Here is a 17,532-nt window from a genome sequence, read left to right as displayed (position 1 = left end):
AAATACTAACAAAAAGACTTTTCTCCTTAGAGACACAAAATTAAAATGTTTTTTGAATAGTAACTTTTCCAACAATGCGAGCACGCGATATGAAATTTGATATGAAATTCTAAGAGTTACCGTGGTGCCAAAATGCAACCAATCACGATGTAACTTAACGAGAAGGCTTTGAATAACATCCACCAAAAGTAGAGACAAAAAACTCGCTTTAGAAAGAGAGGTTTTAGGGTAAAATTTGGGTAAAAATCCGTTGCTAAGGCGTTGCTATGAACCAAAAACTCTAAGACAACTTGGAAAGCATTTTTCGTGGGTAAATGATTGTTTTAAAGAAAAACGATTAGAATATTCATAAAAACCACAGATAAAGTACTTATAATGAAAGAAAAAAAATTTTGAGTTTTTAGAAAAAATAGTGCCTTCAATTTGTTTATGACTACCTTAATACTTCATGAAGTGTAGAATATTCTGTAGGGATGGCATTAATAGTAGGAAGATAGCCATCTCTCGATACTGTTGGTAAGCTACACTGTCTTAGCATCGCGTTAAATCCTGTCCAACCAGGCCAAGGCTCTTCACCATTTGCACTGAAAATCTTGATCAACGAATATATTAGATCTAACTTTTGCGCTATTGCACTTTTTTTGTTTTTGATGAGAGGCTCTATTGCTTTTACGTGCAATTCACAGTTATCATAATTCGCTGTTTTCCTTATGCCAATATAGTATGGGGCTATTTCAGTGGTTGGTAATTCTATAGATCTTAATTTCTTCTTTATCGTTGATTTTCCACGTGGACGTTCGGCAACCAGCATAGTATGAGGAAATGCTTTCTGAATGATACTCCCATTTGTTACATGTGTTTGTCAATAGGATTCCTCTTAAAAATGAATATTGTCAAACAGAAGACAGATATGTTTTCCAGGAATGAACTCCTTGGGAACAATATTTCATGTATTTATTGTCATTTAAGCTAATGCTAAGACATATGCCATTGTTGAGGGCAAAGAAATGCAATGCCCTAGTTTGTGTAAAATGTTTATATATCCAGAAGAACATGTTATCAGCCTCGCTGCCATAGCTAGAGACAATGCCTTTTGCATTTGGATCCTTTCTAAAAGCATTTATCATATCTGGACAAATGGAGAAAACCTGGACGGCTACTTTCTCTCGAACATGGAGATAACTTGTAAACAATGGTTCATCTGAAATACTCACGTCCAAGCAATAAAGTTGAAAAATATTGGTGAAACTAATTTCTGAACACTTTCATCGAACAAATCTGTGGCAACAGGAGGCTATGTCTCGTACCACCTTGAGATGTAAATGATTTAAGTTTTTATTCATATCAACAATACATACACATCAATCATACTTCTTTATAAGTAGTAATAATTTACAGCTTACCCTGTTTTCGATTTCTCCATGAGGTGTGATCTCCGGCAATATTAATTTTTTCACTTTTGAAGTTAAAAGTTTTCATTATTAAGTGCTGTCATTTCATTATACTCTTTTAATTGCAATTTTGCAATGAAAACTCTCTTTTTTCAGCATTTCATTCGGAGTAATTTCATTCGGCATGCATGGTAATTCATTCGGAATGGCATTCAGAAACCAATTTTTTTTGAACGGAAATGGAACATGGACACGTGCATTTCACCACCAAATAAGGCAATATCATGGCCACATCATCCACATACATGGCTGTAGATACCCAATCTACTTTTCCCAGCCCAAGCGCAGAAAACAAACTCGAAAGGCTACAACAAACGGGAAACCTGGATGCACATCTTTTTCTCTTTGGCCAACTGTAAGGAAAATGCTGCTCCTAGCTTGGAGCTCAAAGAGCAACTTTAAGGAGCAGGGCTGGGGAAAAGAAAAATTACTCTTCAAGCCAAAAGCAAATGCAGTTGATCTGAAAACTAAGCTAGAAGCAGTGTATCCTAAATAGAAAGATGGTGGAGGATTTGACATCTTAAGACATGGTGTGCAAGCCAGTGAGTTGATCATGATAAAGCCACATCGGTCTGGATATAGTGGGCCATTTTTATGCGATATAGGAGGACTTGGACAGGCTGTTGCTTTCGTAAGACTAATCCAATGCAATTTAAATGTGACACCTTCCGAAATTATTGACTCAAGCGAAGTGAGTATTTTTTTAATGTTTATTCATGAAAAACGAGAAGGAAGTGCATGCTTGTTGTTGATTAGTTTTTATACAAAAAAAAACTTATTCCATAAGTTAGTTTATATATTTGTGTCATGTGTTTCATTGCTAATTTTTTATATTTGCCTTCTTCGTCAGGAACATTGTGATCCTACACCCACAGTCATGTGCTTTAACTGTAAACTTGATGTATCTGTCAACAATATCAGGGAGCATCAAGAAAGCTGCTCTGATGATGATGAATTGTATGTACTATTTTGTTGTTAAAAATTTTAGCCTTGTCAATTAAAGATGCTTAAAAACAATTTATAAATGCAACTAACTACCACCATGTTTCTTCAACGTGAATAAATGGTGGTCTTGCATTAACATTTCTTAACATAACAGCATAACAGTAATGGGAAAATATACTTTCATTTTAAAATGATTTTAAGTAAATCCTATTGGTAGTATTTTGTTGTTTAAGCAATTTGTATAAATTTCCAACCAACAGCTGTTGGTTACAAATTGTATATATGAAGCATGTGTGAAGCTAACCATAAACATTTGAGTTAGAATTAAAAAGCTACTAATATATTTAAATTTTTTGATTTCATCATTTTGCTTATGATTAGAGTACAAACTGTTTGAAAAGAAGTTAATGAAAAAAGATTAAGTTGGCCAATAAGGCATACCTTGCTGTTATTGTTTATAAATTTATTTATAAAGCCTGTTTGCTTTACAGGAAGAACTGTTATAAACATTGTGCACACTGTAAAGTGTGAAGATTTCAATGCAGCCATGACAGTGGCTCAAACTAATGAACATGCACGCATTTGTTATGGCAAGACAACTGACTCTTGTGAAAATGATAAAGGAAGGTAGATTTTGGTGTAACCATTGGCAGACTAAGAAGATGGCAGTTGTCCCCTAACCAACTTTAAAGTGCACATACAGCCTTTCCAAATTCGTTGAACTTTTAAAGTTTAGACTGTGGAAAATATGATTACAAAGAAAATTTCGTAAAAAAATAAAAAGTTTTTTTGCGGTTTGAATTAACCTGATTTTGAGAAATTTCTGCACCTCTAAGGGGACTTAAGACGAGAGGTTTGTGAGGTCATTTAAAGAACGTATGAATGCGCTGCATACAAAACAACACAGTGTGAAATAACAATTCTTAATATATTGCTTGAAATTAATATAAAAATTGTACAAAACATGTCGACATCCGATTCTGAGTCGAGTACAGCAACAACAGCGGAAAATATTTAATTGAACTGTCGGGAATTCGATTTAGAAGACGAAGATCGATCGTCATCAAATGCGCTCCGAAACACCGATGGCGATTTTGAGTATAGCCAAGCTGCAGCATATGAACACGAACCACTAGCTGATGATGAGTGGTTAGAAAACTATAATAGAGAGGCAGAAGAAGAAGATGCCAAACAGAAGAGCTTGAATGCGGAATGCAAAATGAAGTTCCTCTTGATTCTTGGTAAGAAAAGTTGGAAAATTTGTTTATATATTGTTGCCGAAGCTTTTGACATAACTTTCTCAGGTGCAATTGTGGTAACTGCCATGTTCCTCTCTTTGTTAATCCAAAAGAATGTAGATGTTGCCACAAAATTATCAATTGCATGATTGAAATGCAAGATCATATGGTTGTTTCCAAATTAGGAAGGCAGCCAAAATGCATAACAGAGCATCCAGGCTTTCATGCCATTTGCCTCAATCGATGGGCATTAAATTTAGCTGCCAATCTTTACCAAAGACGAGATGGAGTTAGATATCGTAAAGGATTCTTGGAGCAAAGGTTTGTTACAGTTAATAGTTAAAATGCTTCTGTCTTGGTTATCTATGAATGCACACTTGCAAAATTTGTATTTTATGGCATTTAATTTAGCTGCCAATCTTTACCAAAGACGAGATGGAGTTAGATATCGTAAAGGATTCTTGGAGCAAAGGTTTGTTACAATTAATAGTTAAATGCTTGTTACAATAATTTATTTCAGAACAACATGTAAATACATCATTATTAAGAAAAAGGAAACCCAGAGGTTAGCCCTATATCAAAGGTCTCCTATTTATGTAAAAAATCTTACAGAACTAGTTAATAAAAATAAAAATAATAAATATAAAAAAATAAATAGTAAATAATAAATAAAAAAAAAATGTCAAATAAGAAACAGCTAAATATCAATTAACTGATGATTCAATAAATATTCATGTGTTTCTTCAATTTTGATTTAAACTCACGAACGTTAGGGCTGTCACAAAAATTAAATAAATTAATAGGAAGTTATTCCAGGGTTTGATAATTCTGACAAAGAAAGAATTTTTGTAACAGTTCAGTCTTGCGAGTTTGAGTTGTAGTTTATATGGGTGGTTAGATCTCGATTTAGTGTTTTTACAAAGTTCAAAATATTCGCTGAAATTCAATCCATTTAGATTGAATACAGTTTTATAACATTCCACTAAGGAAAGGAAATTTCTCCTTTGTACTAAAGAGTTCCATTTAAGAATTTTACACCTCTCCGTGTACGCCATCTCTTGTCTTCTTTGGCCTAAGGCAATTCGCGAGGCTCTTCTTTGTATCTTCTCAATTTCATCGATGTCTTTCATGAGGTGTGGTGACCACACCGCGCAGGCGTATTCCGAGATTGGACGAACCAAGGTTTTGTACAAGTTTGAAAAAATATCTTTGTTTTTACCGCCTACTGTGCGCGTAAGTAAGCCAAGAACCTTATTTGCTTTGTGAACTATTTGTTCAACATGTTGTGACCATTTTAGATCACTAGACATAATAACTCCAAGATCTTTGTAATTAGATACAAGGAATAATGATACAAGGAATAATGATATCTAAAGATACAAGGAATAATGACGACTCCGTTCCTATTGCTGACGAAAACAACAACCTGATAAAGGATGACCATTCAATCGCTGAACGCTTTAACCGCTTCTTCGCTGATGTATATAAACGTCTCATAAAGGCGGCTCCTGTACTTCATTATGATGCTCTTCCTGGTCCTCCAGACAAATCTAACAGTCAAATTGAGAATCTTATTCCGCAAATAACTCCTAGTGAGGTTAACGATTATCTTCTAAGTATACCTACACACAAAGCCACGGGATTTGATGGGCTTGGTGCCAGAGTTCTAAGGATTGCAGCTCCTGAAATATCATGCTCCATAGCTAAAATTATAAATCACTGTATTGAAACTTGTACATTTCCCTCACAATGGAAAATAGCAAAGGTTAAACCACTATTCAAGAATCAAGGAAACAAGCAAGATATTCAAAACTATCGTCCTATTAGTATTTCGCCTATTCTTTCTTAAGTCTTTGAAAGACACATCCTCAATGCAATGAACACTTACTTAACAAAAAACGCACTTTTATACCGCTTCCAATCAGGGTTCCGTAAAAACCACTCCACGGATACTGCTTTGTTGTTTCTTCTGGACCAAGTCCTTCTTGACCTTGATAAAAACAATGTCAGCGGCTTAGTTTTTGTTATAGCAAGGCATTCGACTTGATCAATCATGACATTCTCCTAGTAAAGTTAACATCATATGGATTTCCAGATAATGTTGTAAAGCTATTGCAGAGCTATCTACTCAATCGCAAACAGTGTGTCACTGTAAATAACTCGACTTCGTCACAACTTATGCTAACCAATGGAGTTCCTCAAGGTAGCATATTAGGACCTCTACTGTTTTTAATTTTCGTCAATGATCTTCCCGTAGCTGTTGGATCGGACTCAACTATTCATGCTTACGCGGATGACACCACATTTAAAGCCAGCGCTAATATCGATAATGCACCTTTGGAATTGGAACGACGTCTTCAAGAATACATGGATAAATTAAGTAAATGGTCTAGCAAAAATGGGATGGTCCTAAACGCTGTTAAAACCAAAGCATTACTTATCACTGGAAAGAGGCTACATTCATCATTAGTTGATGGCAATCACCTGTCAGTGACCCTTGATGGGGCTGAAATAGAACAAGTAACCTCTTATAAATTGCTTGGTGTAACACTCGATCAAGATCTTACATTTAGTGACCACATTTCTAGCCTAAAGGCCAAGCTTTCTCAGCGTATTGGTTTATTAAAAAAGATAAAGAGATACCTTCCAATAAAAGAAAGACTTTTATACTATAACGCCTTGATTAAACCTGTCCTTATGTACGGGAGCATGGTTTGGAATACCTGCGACGTTAAAGAACTCCACTGTCTCCTAAGGTTACAAAAAAGGGCTGCCCGAGTAATTCTTGGAGTAGACCCTTATTCTAGAAGTGTTGTAAACTTTAGTAAACTAGGCTGATTGCCTTTTTTTGACAAAATAAAACTAAACAAGTGTGCCATGATCTTTAAGAGCCTCAAATGCGATGTTCCCATTTATATCAAAGATTTGTTCAAGACGAACAGTTCTGTTCACAATAGGTCCACGAGACATGGCAATTTAAATTTAGTGTGTCCCAAATACCTAAGAAATAACGATGGTGGCAAGGCATTCAGTGTTAACGCAGTTAAGTTATGGAACAGCCTTCCCCATGATATCAAAAAAATGCCTAGTATAAATCTATTCAAAACAGCTGTGAAAAAGCATTTTATAAGCTCATATAAAAACCTGGACAACTTTGAAACAATATTAAGCAATAGTACACTACCTAATTTTAATTTTAATTTTTTATAAATTAATTTTATCTTTCTGAATATTTTTAATATGTCCAGCTATTTTTATCATAGAATTTTGTAATTATTTATATATTTATTCATTATCAGTTTTTTTGTAATCCTGTATAATCTAGTTAGAGGGCCACAGGTTTGTCAGCTTTTCAGCTGTTACGTGTCCCCCTCTTCAAATAAAGTTATTATTATTATTATTATTAGATACATTGCTCAACGCTGTACTCGGTATATTGTACCGCGTGGACTTTTTGTCTCTCTTATGTGTAATTCTCATGACTTCACATTTGGTAGAATTAAATTTCATCTGCCAACGATCCGCCCATAGGTCGAGGGTTGTCAGATCTATCTGTAAAGCAATAGAATCGTCGATATTATTTATCTGTCGGTACATTTTGGTATCGTCAGCAAATAATTTGGCAGTAGACGTGATGATGCCAGGTATTTCGTTCACATAAATAAGGAACATAACCAGTCCCAGTACTGAGCCTTGAGGGACACCAGATGTAACTGGTGACCAATCCGAGTACGATCCACGTACCATAACTCTTTGTTTTCGATTGGTTAAGAATTTTTTGAACCACAGGTGCAGCTGCCCATCTATCCCGTACCTATTGAGTTTTAAAAGTAGGCGCTCATGAGGGACACTGTCGAACGCTTTTGACAGGTCCAGAAATATTACATCAGACACTTTGGACGAATTTCTTGTTAAACACCAGTCATTATAACAGCTTAAAAGTTGTGACACTGTCGATCGGCCCTCCAGGTATCCAAATTGGCTTGGGTTTAGTAGTTGGTGTTCCGTCCAAAATGAGACAACTCTCGATTTCACAATCTTCTCCGCCGTTTTACTAATGATAGATGTTAGCGAGACCTGGCGATAATTTTCCTTTCTATATTTTGTCCGTCTTGGTTATCTATGAATGCACACTTGCAAAATTTTATGGACTCCTACCTCTTTTAATGGACCTTGTGTTTTATGCCTTTTCAGGTTTTTTTTTGAGTTGTTGCATATAGGGCATACGAGAGCGATACGCGTATGATACGAAAAGGATACGCGTCTGATACAAGAATGATACTTGTATGATACGAAAAGGATACGCGTATGATGAGCGCGTGAACGATAGGCGTACGTATGATACGAGGATGAAACGCTATGATACTTGATAGAACTTTGTTCATTGTAATGAGCGGCACTATGGTGACATATAGATGTCATCAATATACACTTAATTTTCACCATGAAGGAGTTAAAAGGAACAATAAAGCAACTGGGTTTTTATAAATGATACCATTCAAGCTCATGTATGTTATGCATCCATAAATTTTGGGTTGCTTTAGTTTCAATGAAATGTGCTTATCCACGTCGTATCTAAGTATACATATGACTCATCAATGACGTACATAGTTTGTGACACATTCTATGAAAACGGAAAGTCATTGTGATTAGTTTGTTTTGAGATTCATTCAAAGTTGCATGTGATATAAACATACGAAACAACACACTAACAACTGCTTTGTAGCACAATGATCACATAAAAAAGTGTCAGTATACTCTTAAGATATTTTATTCACGAAATAGTTTTAAGGCACGATATAGCAAAAGAATTTTTTAATAGCCATTAATTAGCCCATAATTAATTAACAGCATTAACATGATATCTCAAGAACAAGTCATCACAATGAAACAAATAATACATTTTTGAAAAGCCAATAATCTGAGCTAGAGAATGAGATTTTTCAATTTTCTTCAAATTTTTTTATAAAAATTTAACAGCTGATTTATTGAATTGTCAGATATTTTGGGTTTTAATCCACCATTTTTTCGGAAAAAAGTGCGGAAATAATTCATCTGAGGAAAATTTTAAAATTTGAAAATGTCAGTTTCTAGATTATATTGTACTGAATAAATATACTAAATATCAAGCTTCTACAATAAATATTTACAAAATCACAGTGTCACAAATATTGGTGACACACAAAAAATAACGAAATGCAGAAAAGTCAAGTTAAAGTTATAGTAAAGTTTTCATAACATTATACAGGGTTTAAAAGCCACCTGACTCATATGTAACTCCTTCATTGTCCTCAGCAATATCTAAATACTTTTTTCTATAATATCTTAGGGATTTTCTTTGTCCCTTCACCTTCTCAGTGCTCTTTTTTGCTGAAAGTTTTATTCGAGCTTGGTCACAAATGTGCACACCTTGGCAAGTAAAGAAACCTGGTGTTATGGCCAAATCTTCAAATATCTTTAGGAAGGAAATGTCTCCATCATTAAATTTCAAAACAGCTAAATATGTGTCAAGAGCCACAGTTTCATGTTTAACATAGATTGTCTTCGGACATCTATCCCAAATAAGTCCATTCAAACATTAATTTGGATTTTGTGTCAAACCATGTGTACATTTGTTTAATAATGTAGTGTCAGCCAAATCCTCGAAAATAGGCTCTAACAAATCAACAATGGACTTTGAAAGGCCATTCTTGTGGTTATAACCATCCTTGTCACGTTGATATCCACACCAACTGTCCATTCCTTTTGGACAAAGGTGATGCTGTGGATTCTCCTTTGTTGATGCCACATGAAAAAGCCATTTCGCAGCCTTCACAGCCTTTGCCATTTCCTCAACACTGTGAAGGTTTACTCTGATTGCCAGACCATAATAATTTTGGAACACATCTATTTTGCCATCAGTTAGTCTACCTTCACCTGACATACCCTTCCCATCAGCGAGCTTTCTTCCTTTACTAGTACTTATGAGTCTTTGCAACCTACTTCCCACTCTTTTCTGCACATGCCCAATGCACTCCAATTCATTTGGTAGACAATCTTCTCCATATGGTTTGCTTGCTAGGACTGCATTATATGTAGATGAATCACCATCGCCAAGCATATGTTTATACTTCAACACTCTTGTAGCAAAGGACCTTTCAAACATCCTCAGTGCACCTGCCATTTCCATGCTGCCAGAACTCCCAGTATGATTTATTTTACAAACATGAGTTGCCTCCCATTATTTAAATCTAGCATCACTTTGTTTCTTCCTCCACCTGATACACTGCTGACACTTGTCAGAAAGCACTTCTACGTCAAGGCACTTCTTGGTATCAAGGGAAATTACCGTGACAACACCATGGTGTGAAGAGTATCCTCACTTCTGCCAGGTGCCATCAATTGAAACCCCACATTTTCCAGCATCATTTACAATCAAGTCCTTAACATGCATAGCAAGTTACCGAAAAAACGCACTTGCTTTCATTAAATGTTAGGTTACGTTTCCTCGCTGCTTTCATAAAAAGTTCCAAATTTTTATCATGATGCTCCTGATTGTAACCGCATATAGTAATATTGTCTGAATACGCGAAAGTATCTTCTAAAGCTTCTTCGGATATGAAAGTATCCATTGATCGTTGAAAGGCTGCCGCTCCATTAGTTACACTAAATGGGATTTTACGGAACTGATAAAGTCGATGGTTAGCTTCAAAAGCCGTGTACTTTCTCTCTTTATTTTTGATAGGTACTTAATGGTATGCACTTCTACGATCTACAGTGCTAAAGACACTATATTGGGCAACTGTGTTTACTGTATCATCTATTCTTGGCATCGGATAAGCGTCCAACTGAGTAAATTTATTAATTGTTTCAGAGTAATCGATTACTAGTCTTTTCTTTTGTCTTTCGTTCTTGGTTACAACGACTTGGGCTCTCCAGGGAGAGTCACTTTCTTCAATAATCCCTTCTTCAAGCAATTTCGACACTTCTGTTGCGATGAACGCTCTGTCTTCGGCACTGTATCTTCGTGATTTTGCAGCTACCGGTCTACAATCTTCAGACAAAAATTGAAACAACGGCGGTGGCCCTATATTTATAGTTGATAAACCACATATCGTTAAAGAGGGCGATTTTCCCCCATACTCAATAATTATGCTTTCATGTTTTTCCTGCCAATTTTGTCCTAATATCACGTTCATACATAAATTTGTTAAGACAAACAGTTTTACTTTCGCATACTCTCGCTCTTTAAGTATAATATCTGCAAGACAATAGCCTTGAATTTTAGAGGAAAACGAGGATGCAGCCATTGTTACTTTCTCTTGGGTTGTATAAACGTTCAATCCCAGATTACTTGCAACTTTAGGATGTATAAAATTATGTCTACTTCCCGAATCAATTAGAGCTTCGCAAGATTTTCCATTAATCAAGACATCAATACAGGCTTTCTTTAGTGACTTTGCTACTGTATGTTTAGTTGATGCTAATGCTATATACGAAGCCTGAGGAGCGACCGATTTACATACTCTTTGGAAATGTCCTTTCTTTTTACATTTATAACAATAGGCGTCTTTAGCCGGGCATGCGGAACGATGGTGTGGTGGATTACCGCAGAAGAAACATTTCGCTGATCTAGAAGAGGCGGCAACATACCTTACTATGCCGTTGTTCTCTTGATGTCCGTCAGATTGATCAGTTTTATCTTGGTTTTCGAATGCCCGTTGATTAATAAACGAATTCTCCCCGTCCTTGTTTGATAGAGCAGCAGCTGTTATTGGAATTCCGTCTGCATAAGTTTCAGAAGTTCTCTGTGCTGTATCTAAGGCTCAGGCTTGATCAAAAGCTGTCTGAAGGTCTAATGTTTTATTCTCGAGAAGACGTTGGCGGATGTTAGTTGAAAGAAGACCTGCTATAAACGCGTCTCGTACAGCCTCGTCTCGATATTGATTTGATGTCACGCTACGAAAATTACAATCTTTGCTTAGCGATTTTAATTCTTGCAAATACTCATCCAGGCTCTCGCCAGATTGTTGTTTACGAGTAGCTAACTTATGTCGCGAAAATATCTCATTAGGAACCTTAACATAGAGATTTTTTAACAATTCTATAGCTTCCTCGTAGGTTGTCGCTTCACAGAAAAGTTGATAAACGTCGGTAGAAACATAATTGACTAGAACCTTTAATTTGTTCACTTCTTCGTTAGGTATAGCAGCTACAAAATTTTGGAAAGTAGCAAACCAGTGCAACCACGATCTAGCAGCGTCTTGAGCGTTAGGATTGGTGTCAAAACGTTGTGGTCTTAAAACTTTCTCCATCACAGCATAAGATGCGGAAGACACTTGATAGGATAGACTAGTGAGAGCACCGACATTCTGAGTGTTGTGTAAATTGTTGTAAAAGTTTTATTAAATATTTATTATATCTTCTATATACTAACCTAAGGAGGTTTTACACAACACTGCTGGGGTTCAATGCAAAGGCTCCTTAAATAATGGGCATACTTATTTACATTTACGTGTATTTAATTTCGTAATGAATTCTGTTCAGGTCTACAGCACAGAATAGATATCTTAACAGAAGGTCCCACTCGTGTTTGAACCTTTATGTTCATGTCCCCAATTTTTCCAAAACAAATTTTATACACACACACCTTCCAGCAACATACTTCAGCTAGGTCGCAATAGAAAATATAGATATTTTTACATCTATGTTGTTTTTCACTGCAAAAGCTTTGAACTTTATCTCCTTCTGAAGATGATCACTCTTGATGAAAACATCAACAAACTTATAGCGTGAATTATTAATAAAATAACATCCTCGTGCAATACTATTCGGTATTAATTTTGTAAAATGTCTTGCTGGGAAATCATGCATGTGAGTAGTTAACTAATATATATATGTATATATATTATACTAATATATACAAAGTGTTACCGTTACACATTGTATGGGTTGTATTGTAGAGTCACCACAGTGCTCAAACCTATAAAGGTGAGCTTTGCATATCGCGAACACAGTGAACGTCTCCATATGAGACTCTCTACACAATCCGACAGTGCTCAAACTATGCACGCGCAGTGAGCGTAATATACAAAGTGTATAAACAATGCGCCCTCCCTGCTATCACCACAGTGCAATGGTGACTCCTGCACTTGGGCCACAGGAAGTATGGTTACACATTGTATGGCTTGTATTATAGTCACCAGAGTGCTCAAACCTATAAAGGTGAGCTTTGCTTATCGCGAACACAGTCAACGTATCATTAAGAAGCTCTCTACATAATCCGAGAGTGCTCAAACTACGCACGCGCAGTGAGCGCAATAAACAAACTGTATATACAATTTATAATAAGTTTAAAGATTGGTAATCCAGGCATATTTAATGTATAAAAATAAAAGATTCTCTGAATTGTATAAAATGATTTTTATTAAGCTTTTGACCTTCATAAGAATAAGGAAATTACTATTTACATGTGCTTTTAGCTTGTAGACGCTTAGAGCATCTAATTGGATTAGCGGGTGGATTAATGTGATTATATGGGGTGGAATGCATTGCCATGGGTTTTGGTGTGTTGTTAATATGATCGGTGTTAATATTATTATATCAATAATTTTAATAATATTTTAATCAGGGGCGGATCCAGCTTCGTATATGAACTTAGGCACAATGTCGCACCGTTAGCGTGACTTTTCTCGGTGGGTCCAGCAGCATGTACCCCCCCCCCCAATAAAATTTTAAAATTGGATTGCGAAAAATGCTATTTCCTGCGTTTTTGCAGTTGGTCTTCTAAAATATTTATTACTGGAATGAGCTAACATTCTTGCTCATAAATTATAGATTTTTGACCGTTTCGCTCAATATCAGAGCTCATCAGTGTTAGATTTTGTGATGTAGCCATGTACCTTCTTTAGTATAATTTGACTAACACCAACAAATGTTACAGATAACTATACGATCACATCTAATGTTCAACGTCTTCTATTTTACAATGAGTTAACTACTTCTATTTATACAAAATTTACGTAAGTTTATTTTGGGTTCTGCTAGCAAATATGGTTTATTGACGTCAACGGAAAACTACTAGGAACTATAAAAAATATTGTCTTGATAACATTATAAGTATCTCTTAACATTAGTCATCTAATTACTTACACTTGAATTAATTATTTACTAATTACGGGAAGAATATGAGAGCATATCTTAACACCCCCACTTGCTCTTATGTTCTGAGTATAAAATATTTGCATTCCTAAACTGATACTTACCGTTTGGTCTTACTTATGCGTACTTTATAATTCCTATCATATCTTTCCTAAAATTGTCTGCTCAAATTTCTCCAATTTGTTTTTGCTGGCTGGTTTTGTAAAAATATCTGCTATGTTTTCTTCACTGGTTACATATTCTAAGTTAATTCTACCTTTCTGTATTTCTGATCTGATGAAGTGGTATTTTATGTCAATATGTTTGGATCTCTGGTGATGGACTGGATTCTTTGCTAAGTTCATTGCTCCTTGATTATCAATCATAATTAATGACTTATCTTCGTTTATACCTACCTTCGTATCTTGACAGAGTTGCATTAAGAACTTTGCTTCCTGCACTGTATTAGCAAGTGCAACATACTCTGCTTCGCACGTTGACAATGCAACTGTTGGTTGTTTTCGGCTTTTCCATGATATCAGTGGTCCTTGTTGTGAAAGCTGGAAGTTATAACCTGTAATACTTCGTCTATCTTCTATAGACGCTCCCCAATCTGAATCACTAAATCTTTAAGTGCTAGTGGCTGACTCGATTTTTGAAATATCAACCCTAACTCTTAAGTATCTCTACACGTGCCTTTTAAGTATCTCAACACGTGCTTTGCTATACGAAGGTCTGCTTGTGTGGGTTTGGACATTTTCTGAGACAGTTTTGTTACAACATAACACAAATCTGGTCGTGTACCGGTCATCACATAAATTAAGCTTCCTATTATTGCCCTTTCATTCAATTATGCTTGCCTTAGGATATGCTTGCCTTATGCTTGCCCTATGCTTGCCTTAGGATCATTCAATTCAGGGGACTCCTTACCCAAAACACATGGAGTTGGCTTTGGTTTGCAATCAGACATTTTGAACTTCGAAAGAACTTTCTGAAGGTAACGGCATTGGTTCATCTTCATGCAGTTTTCGCTTCTTTGAAATTCAACACCTAAGAACCATTTTAGTTCTCCTAAGTCAGTCATCTTAAATCTGCGTTGCTTGCTGCTAAAATGATATCATCTACCCATATAATAACAATAATGCATCGCTTATCATCAATCGTATGAACATATAGGCATGGATCTGCGAGTGACTGAACAAATTTTTCCTGGATTAGGAATTCATGCAATAAATTCCAATTTCTACCGCTCTGTTTGAGTCCATATAGTGACTTTTTAATTTACAAACTAGTTTTTCACCTTTGTTACCTATTTTCTCGAAACCTTCGGGCTGTTCTATATAGATTTCCCAATCAATAGGCGCATTTAAGTAGGCAGTCTTCACATCCATTTGGTGAATAAGCATATTTTTCTGAACCGTGCTTTGTAATAGCGTGCGAACTGAACTCATTCGTGCTGTGGGTGCGAACGTTTCTTGACAGTCAATATCCTGCACTTGAGAGTAACCCTTAGCCACAAATCTTGCTTTGTATGTTTCCTCTCCTTTCTGGTTTGTCTTAATTGTATATACCCATTTTGCCCCCACTATTTGCCTATCCTTAGGTTGTGGTACAATTTCAAATGTCTCATTGTCCAGTAATGTTTTCATTTCTACACCCATGGCTTCCTGCCATTTGGCTGCATCTGGTGCTTTTAATGCTTACATGTATTCATGTATTTTTTCATTTCCATAAAGAAATCATTTAGTTTCCCACGTTTAATAAAAGAGAATTTTTTACTCTCCAAGAACGACACGTTTTGGTAAATAGTATCAGCAAATTCGATACGTGAATTTGATATGTGAATTGCAAAGAATATGCTTGTTCATAATTCACTGGAATGTCTGCTAGTCTATTGCAGTAATCTACTGTTATATTAATATTATCCTCTGTTTTGGTTTGTCCAAAATAATTTGGTTTGCTACGTGCTCTTGTCGGATATCGTATTTGCGTATCTTGTTCATGACTTTCCTGTATTTGTGAGTCATCACTTGCTTGTACAATTTCATTGTTAGAACTATCTTGTTTTGCCTCTACTGTACTAGGTAATTCAGGTTTATTATTTTCGCTCTTAGCATTCTTTTGTCCGCTTAAGACAAAATCATCTGAATCAATTTGCTGAACCTTAAAATTGTCATGGAATTTTACGCATCGTGCTTTTCAACTTTATTAGTACCTGCATAATACACTAGATACGCTGGGCTTCCTTTGTCGTACCCAACAAAGGTCCCTTTTATACTACGGTCATCAAGCTTTTTTTGCATTTTGTACATATGCAAAACATGTTGAGCCGAAAACATGCATCCTACTCAAATTTGGCTTCTTCCCAGTAAGTGCTTCATAGGGTGTCTTCCCCAATCGTGTATTAAAACATCTGTTTCGGATGTATGCAGAAGCCATCACGGCATACGTCCACAAGTATTTTGGTAATGCAGCATCTATTAATAGACACCTTGCCATGCTGAATAAACTACGCCGTGCTCTTTCTACAGTGCCGTTTTGATGGGGTGAGTACGGCGCACTAGTCTCATGTTTAATGGACTTCTTTCTCATTAGGCACTTGAATTCGTCATTAAGAAACTCACCTCCGTTGTCACTTCGTAACCTCTTGACTTTCCGTAAGGCGCCACGTCAGCTAGGAACTTTTCTGTAGCTTCTAATGTGTCACTTTTTTGCTTCAGAAAATAGACCATATTTATACCTGAAAAATCATCTACAAATGATAGAGCATATTTGAATCCACCTTTGGCAGTGGGCTCTATTGGCCCTGCTAGGTCACCACTGACATTTTATGCAAATCTAGACTGATGTTCCTTTACAATTACTTCTTTCCTGGGTGGACATAATTTAGAAATGTTCTTTGGAAGATTCTCGCCATGATGTACAAGTTCAATCTCCTCAGTTTTGCATGCATTCACAACCTTGGCAAGTAGTTTATCAATGTACTGGTACTCTTTCTTTTCTTTCATTGCTTTTACAACCTATTGCTTCTTTGTTTTAGCAAAAATCATTTTCTAACGGTCTTGCCCTTTTTTTTGTCCCTGACTTAATGACTGCTTTATAACTGTTAATATTGTTGTTGTGATCTAATGCTGCTGAGTGCGGGCTACTATTCCAGGAAATGAAAAATGCTCTCGGTTTGGGCAGTATTTCAGTAAAAGGGAATGGTAAACCTCCAACTCTCCTGTGTGACAAAACTCAGATAGCTTCTGCAGGTCTTTTAGAAGCCTCTTGTCACAAATCACCTTCTCTGCAGCAAGATATGCTTGTGAAGTAGAAGATAACCACTTCTGCTTGTTTCTGTTTTTGTTAATTGTTGGTGGCAACATTGATGAAAATATGTGTTCCCTCTCCATAAATGCTTGTTGTTGGTTAAGGATAGACTTCCAATTTTCCAAGAATTCTTCTGCATTCTTGTTACAACTTGCAGAGCACCACAAAGATGATTAGAAATGGACTTAAAGGACATGGGACATATATTTTTTCATGTCGCTATATCATTCATTGCAGTTTAGTATTGCGTAAAACATTATTTTTCCGGTTTGAAAATATATATTTAAAGCGCAATTTACAATGAAAGTTTGCTTATTTCAAGGGCTGTTCCGCCATCTTGAAATGAGCAGCCAAATTAATTAGATTTCATATGTGACGTCACAACAGGGAGACTTTTCCTAATGAATATTGTTTATATTGCAAATTGACAATCATTCTCATTTATTACGCAAAGTTTGGGACTTTTC

At 36.0% G+C, this 17,532-nt stretch overlaps 2 protein-coding genes across 2 annotated transcripts; both read right to left on the bottom strand.

Moving 5' to 3' along the window:
- Positions 1 to 4,377: 4,377 nt before the first annotated feature.
- On the bottom strand, positions 4,378 to 7,306 carry LOC124458380. The gene is made up of 2 exons (XM_047008407.1): positions 7,047 to 7,306; positions 4,378 to 4,975 (listed from the first exon to the last, which is right to left on the bottom strand). The coding sequence occupies exons 1-2, from the start codon at positions 7,304 to 7,306 to the stop codon at positions 4,378 to 4,380; spliced, it is 858 nt and encodes a 285-aa protein (XP_046864363.1).
- Positions 7,307 to 10,362: 3,056 nt separating this feature from the next.
- On the bottom strand, positions 10,363 to 11,928 carry LOC124458379. Its single transcript, XM_047008406.1, has 2 exons — positions 11,520 to 11,928; positions 10,363 to 11,399 (listed from the first exon to the last, which is right to left on the bottom strand). The coding sequence occupies exons 1-2, from the start codon at positions 11,926 to 11,928 to the stop codon at positions 10,363 to 10,365; spliced, it is 1,446 nt and encodes a 481-aa protein (XP_046864362.1).
- Between the last annotated feature and the right edge of the window lie 5,604 nt (positions 11,929 to 17,532).

The sequence above is a fragment of the Xenia sp. Carnegie-2017 genome, unplaced genomic scaffold (genome assembly GCF_021976095.1).
Source record: "Xenia sp. Carnegie-2017 unplaced genomic scaffold, XeniaSp_v1 HiC_scaffold_6, whole genome shotgun sequence".
Classification (NCBI taxonomy): domain Eukaryota; kingdom Metazoa; phylum Cnidaria; class Anthozoa; order Malacalcyonacea; family Xeniidae; genus Xenia; species Xenia sp. Carnegie-2017.
This window is presented reverse-complemented; position numbering and strand designations above follow the sequence as displayed.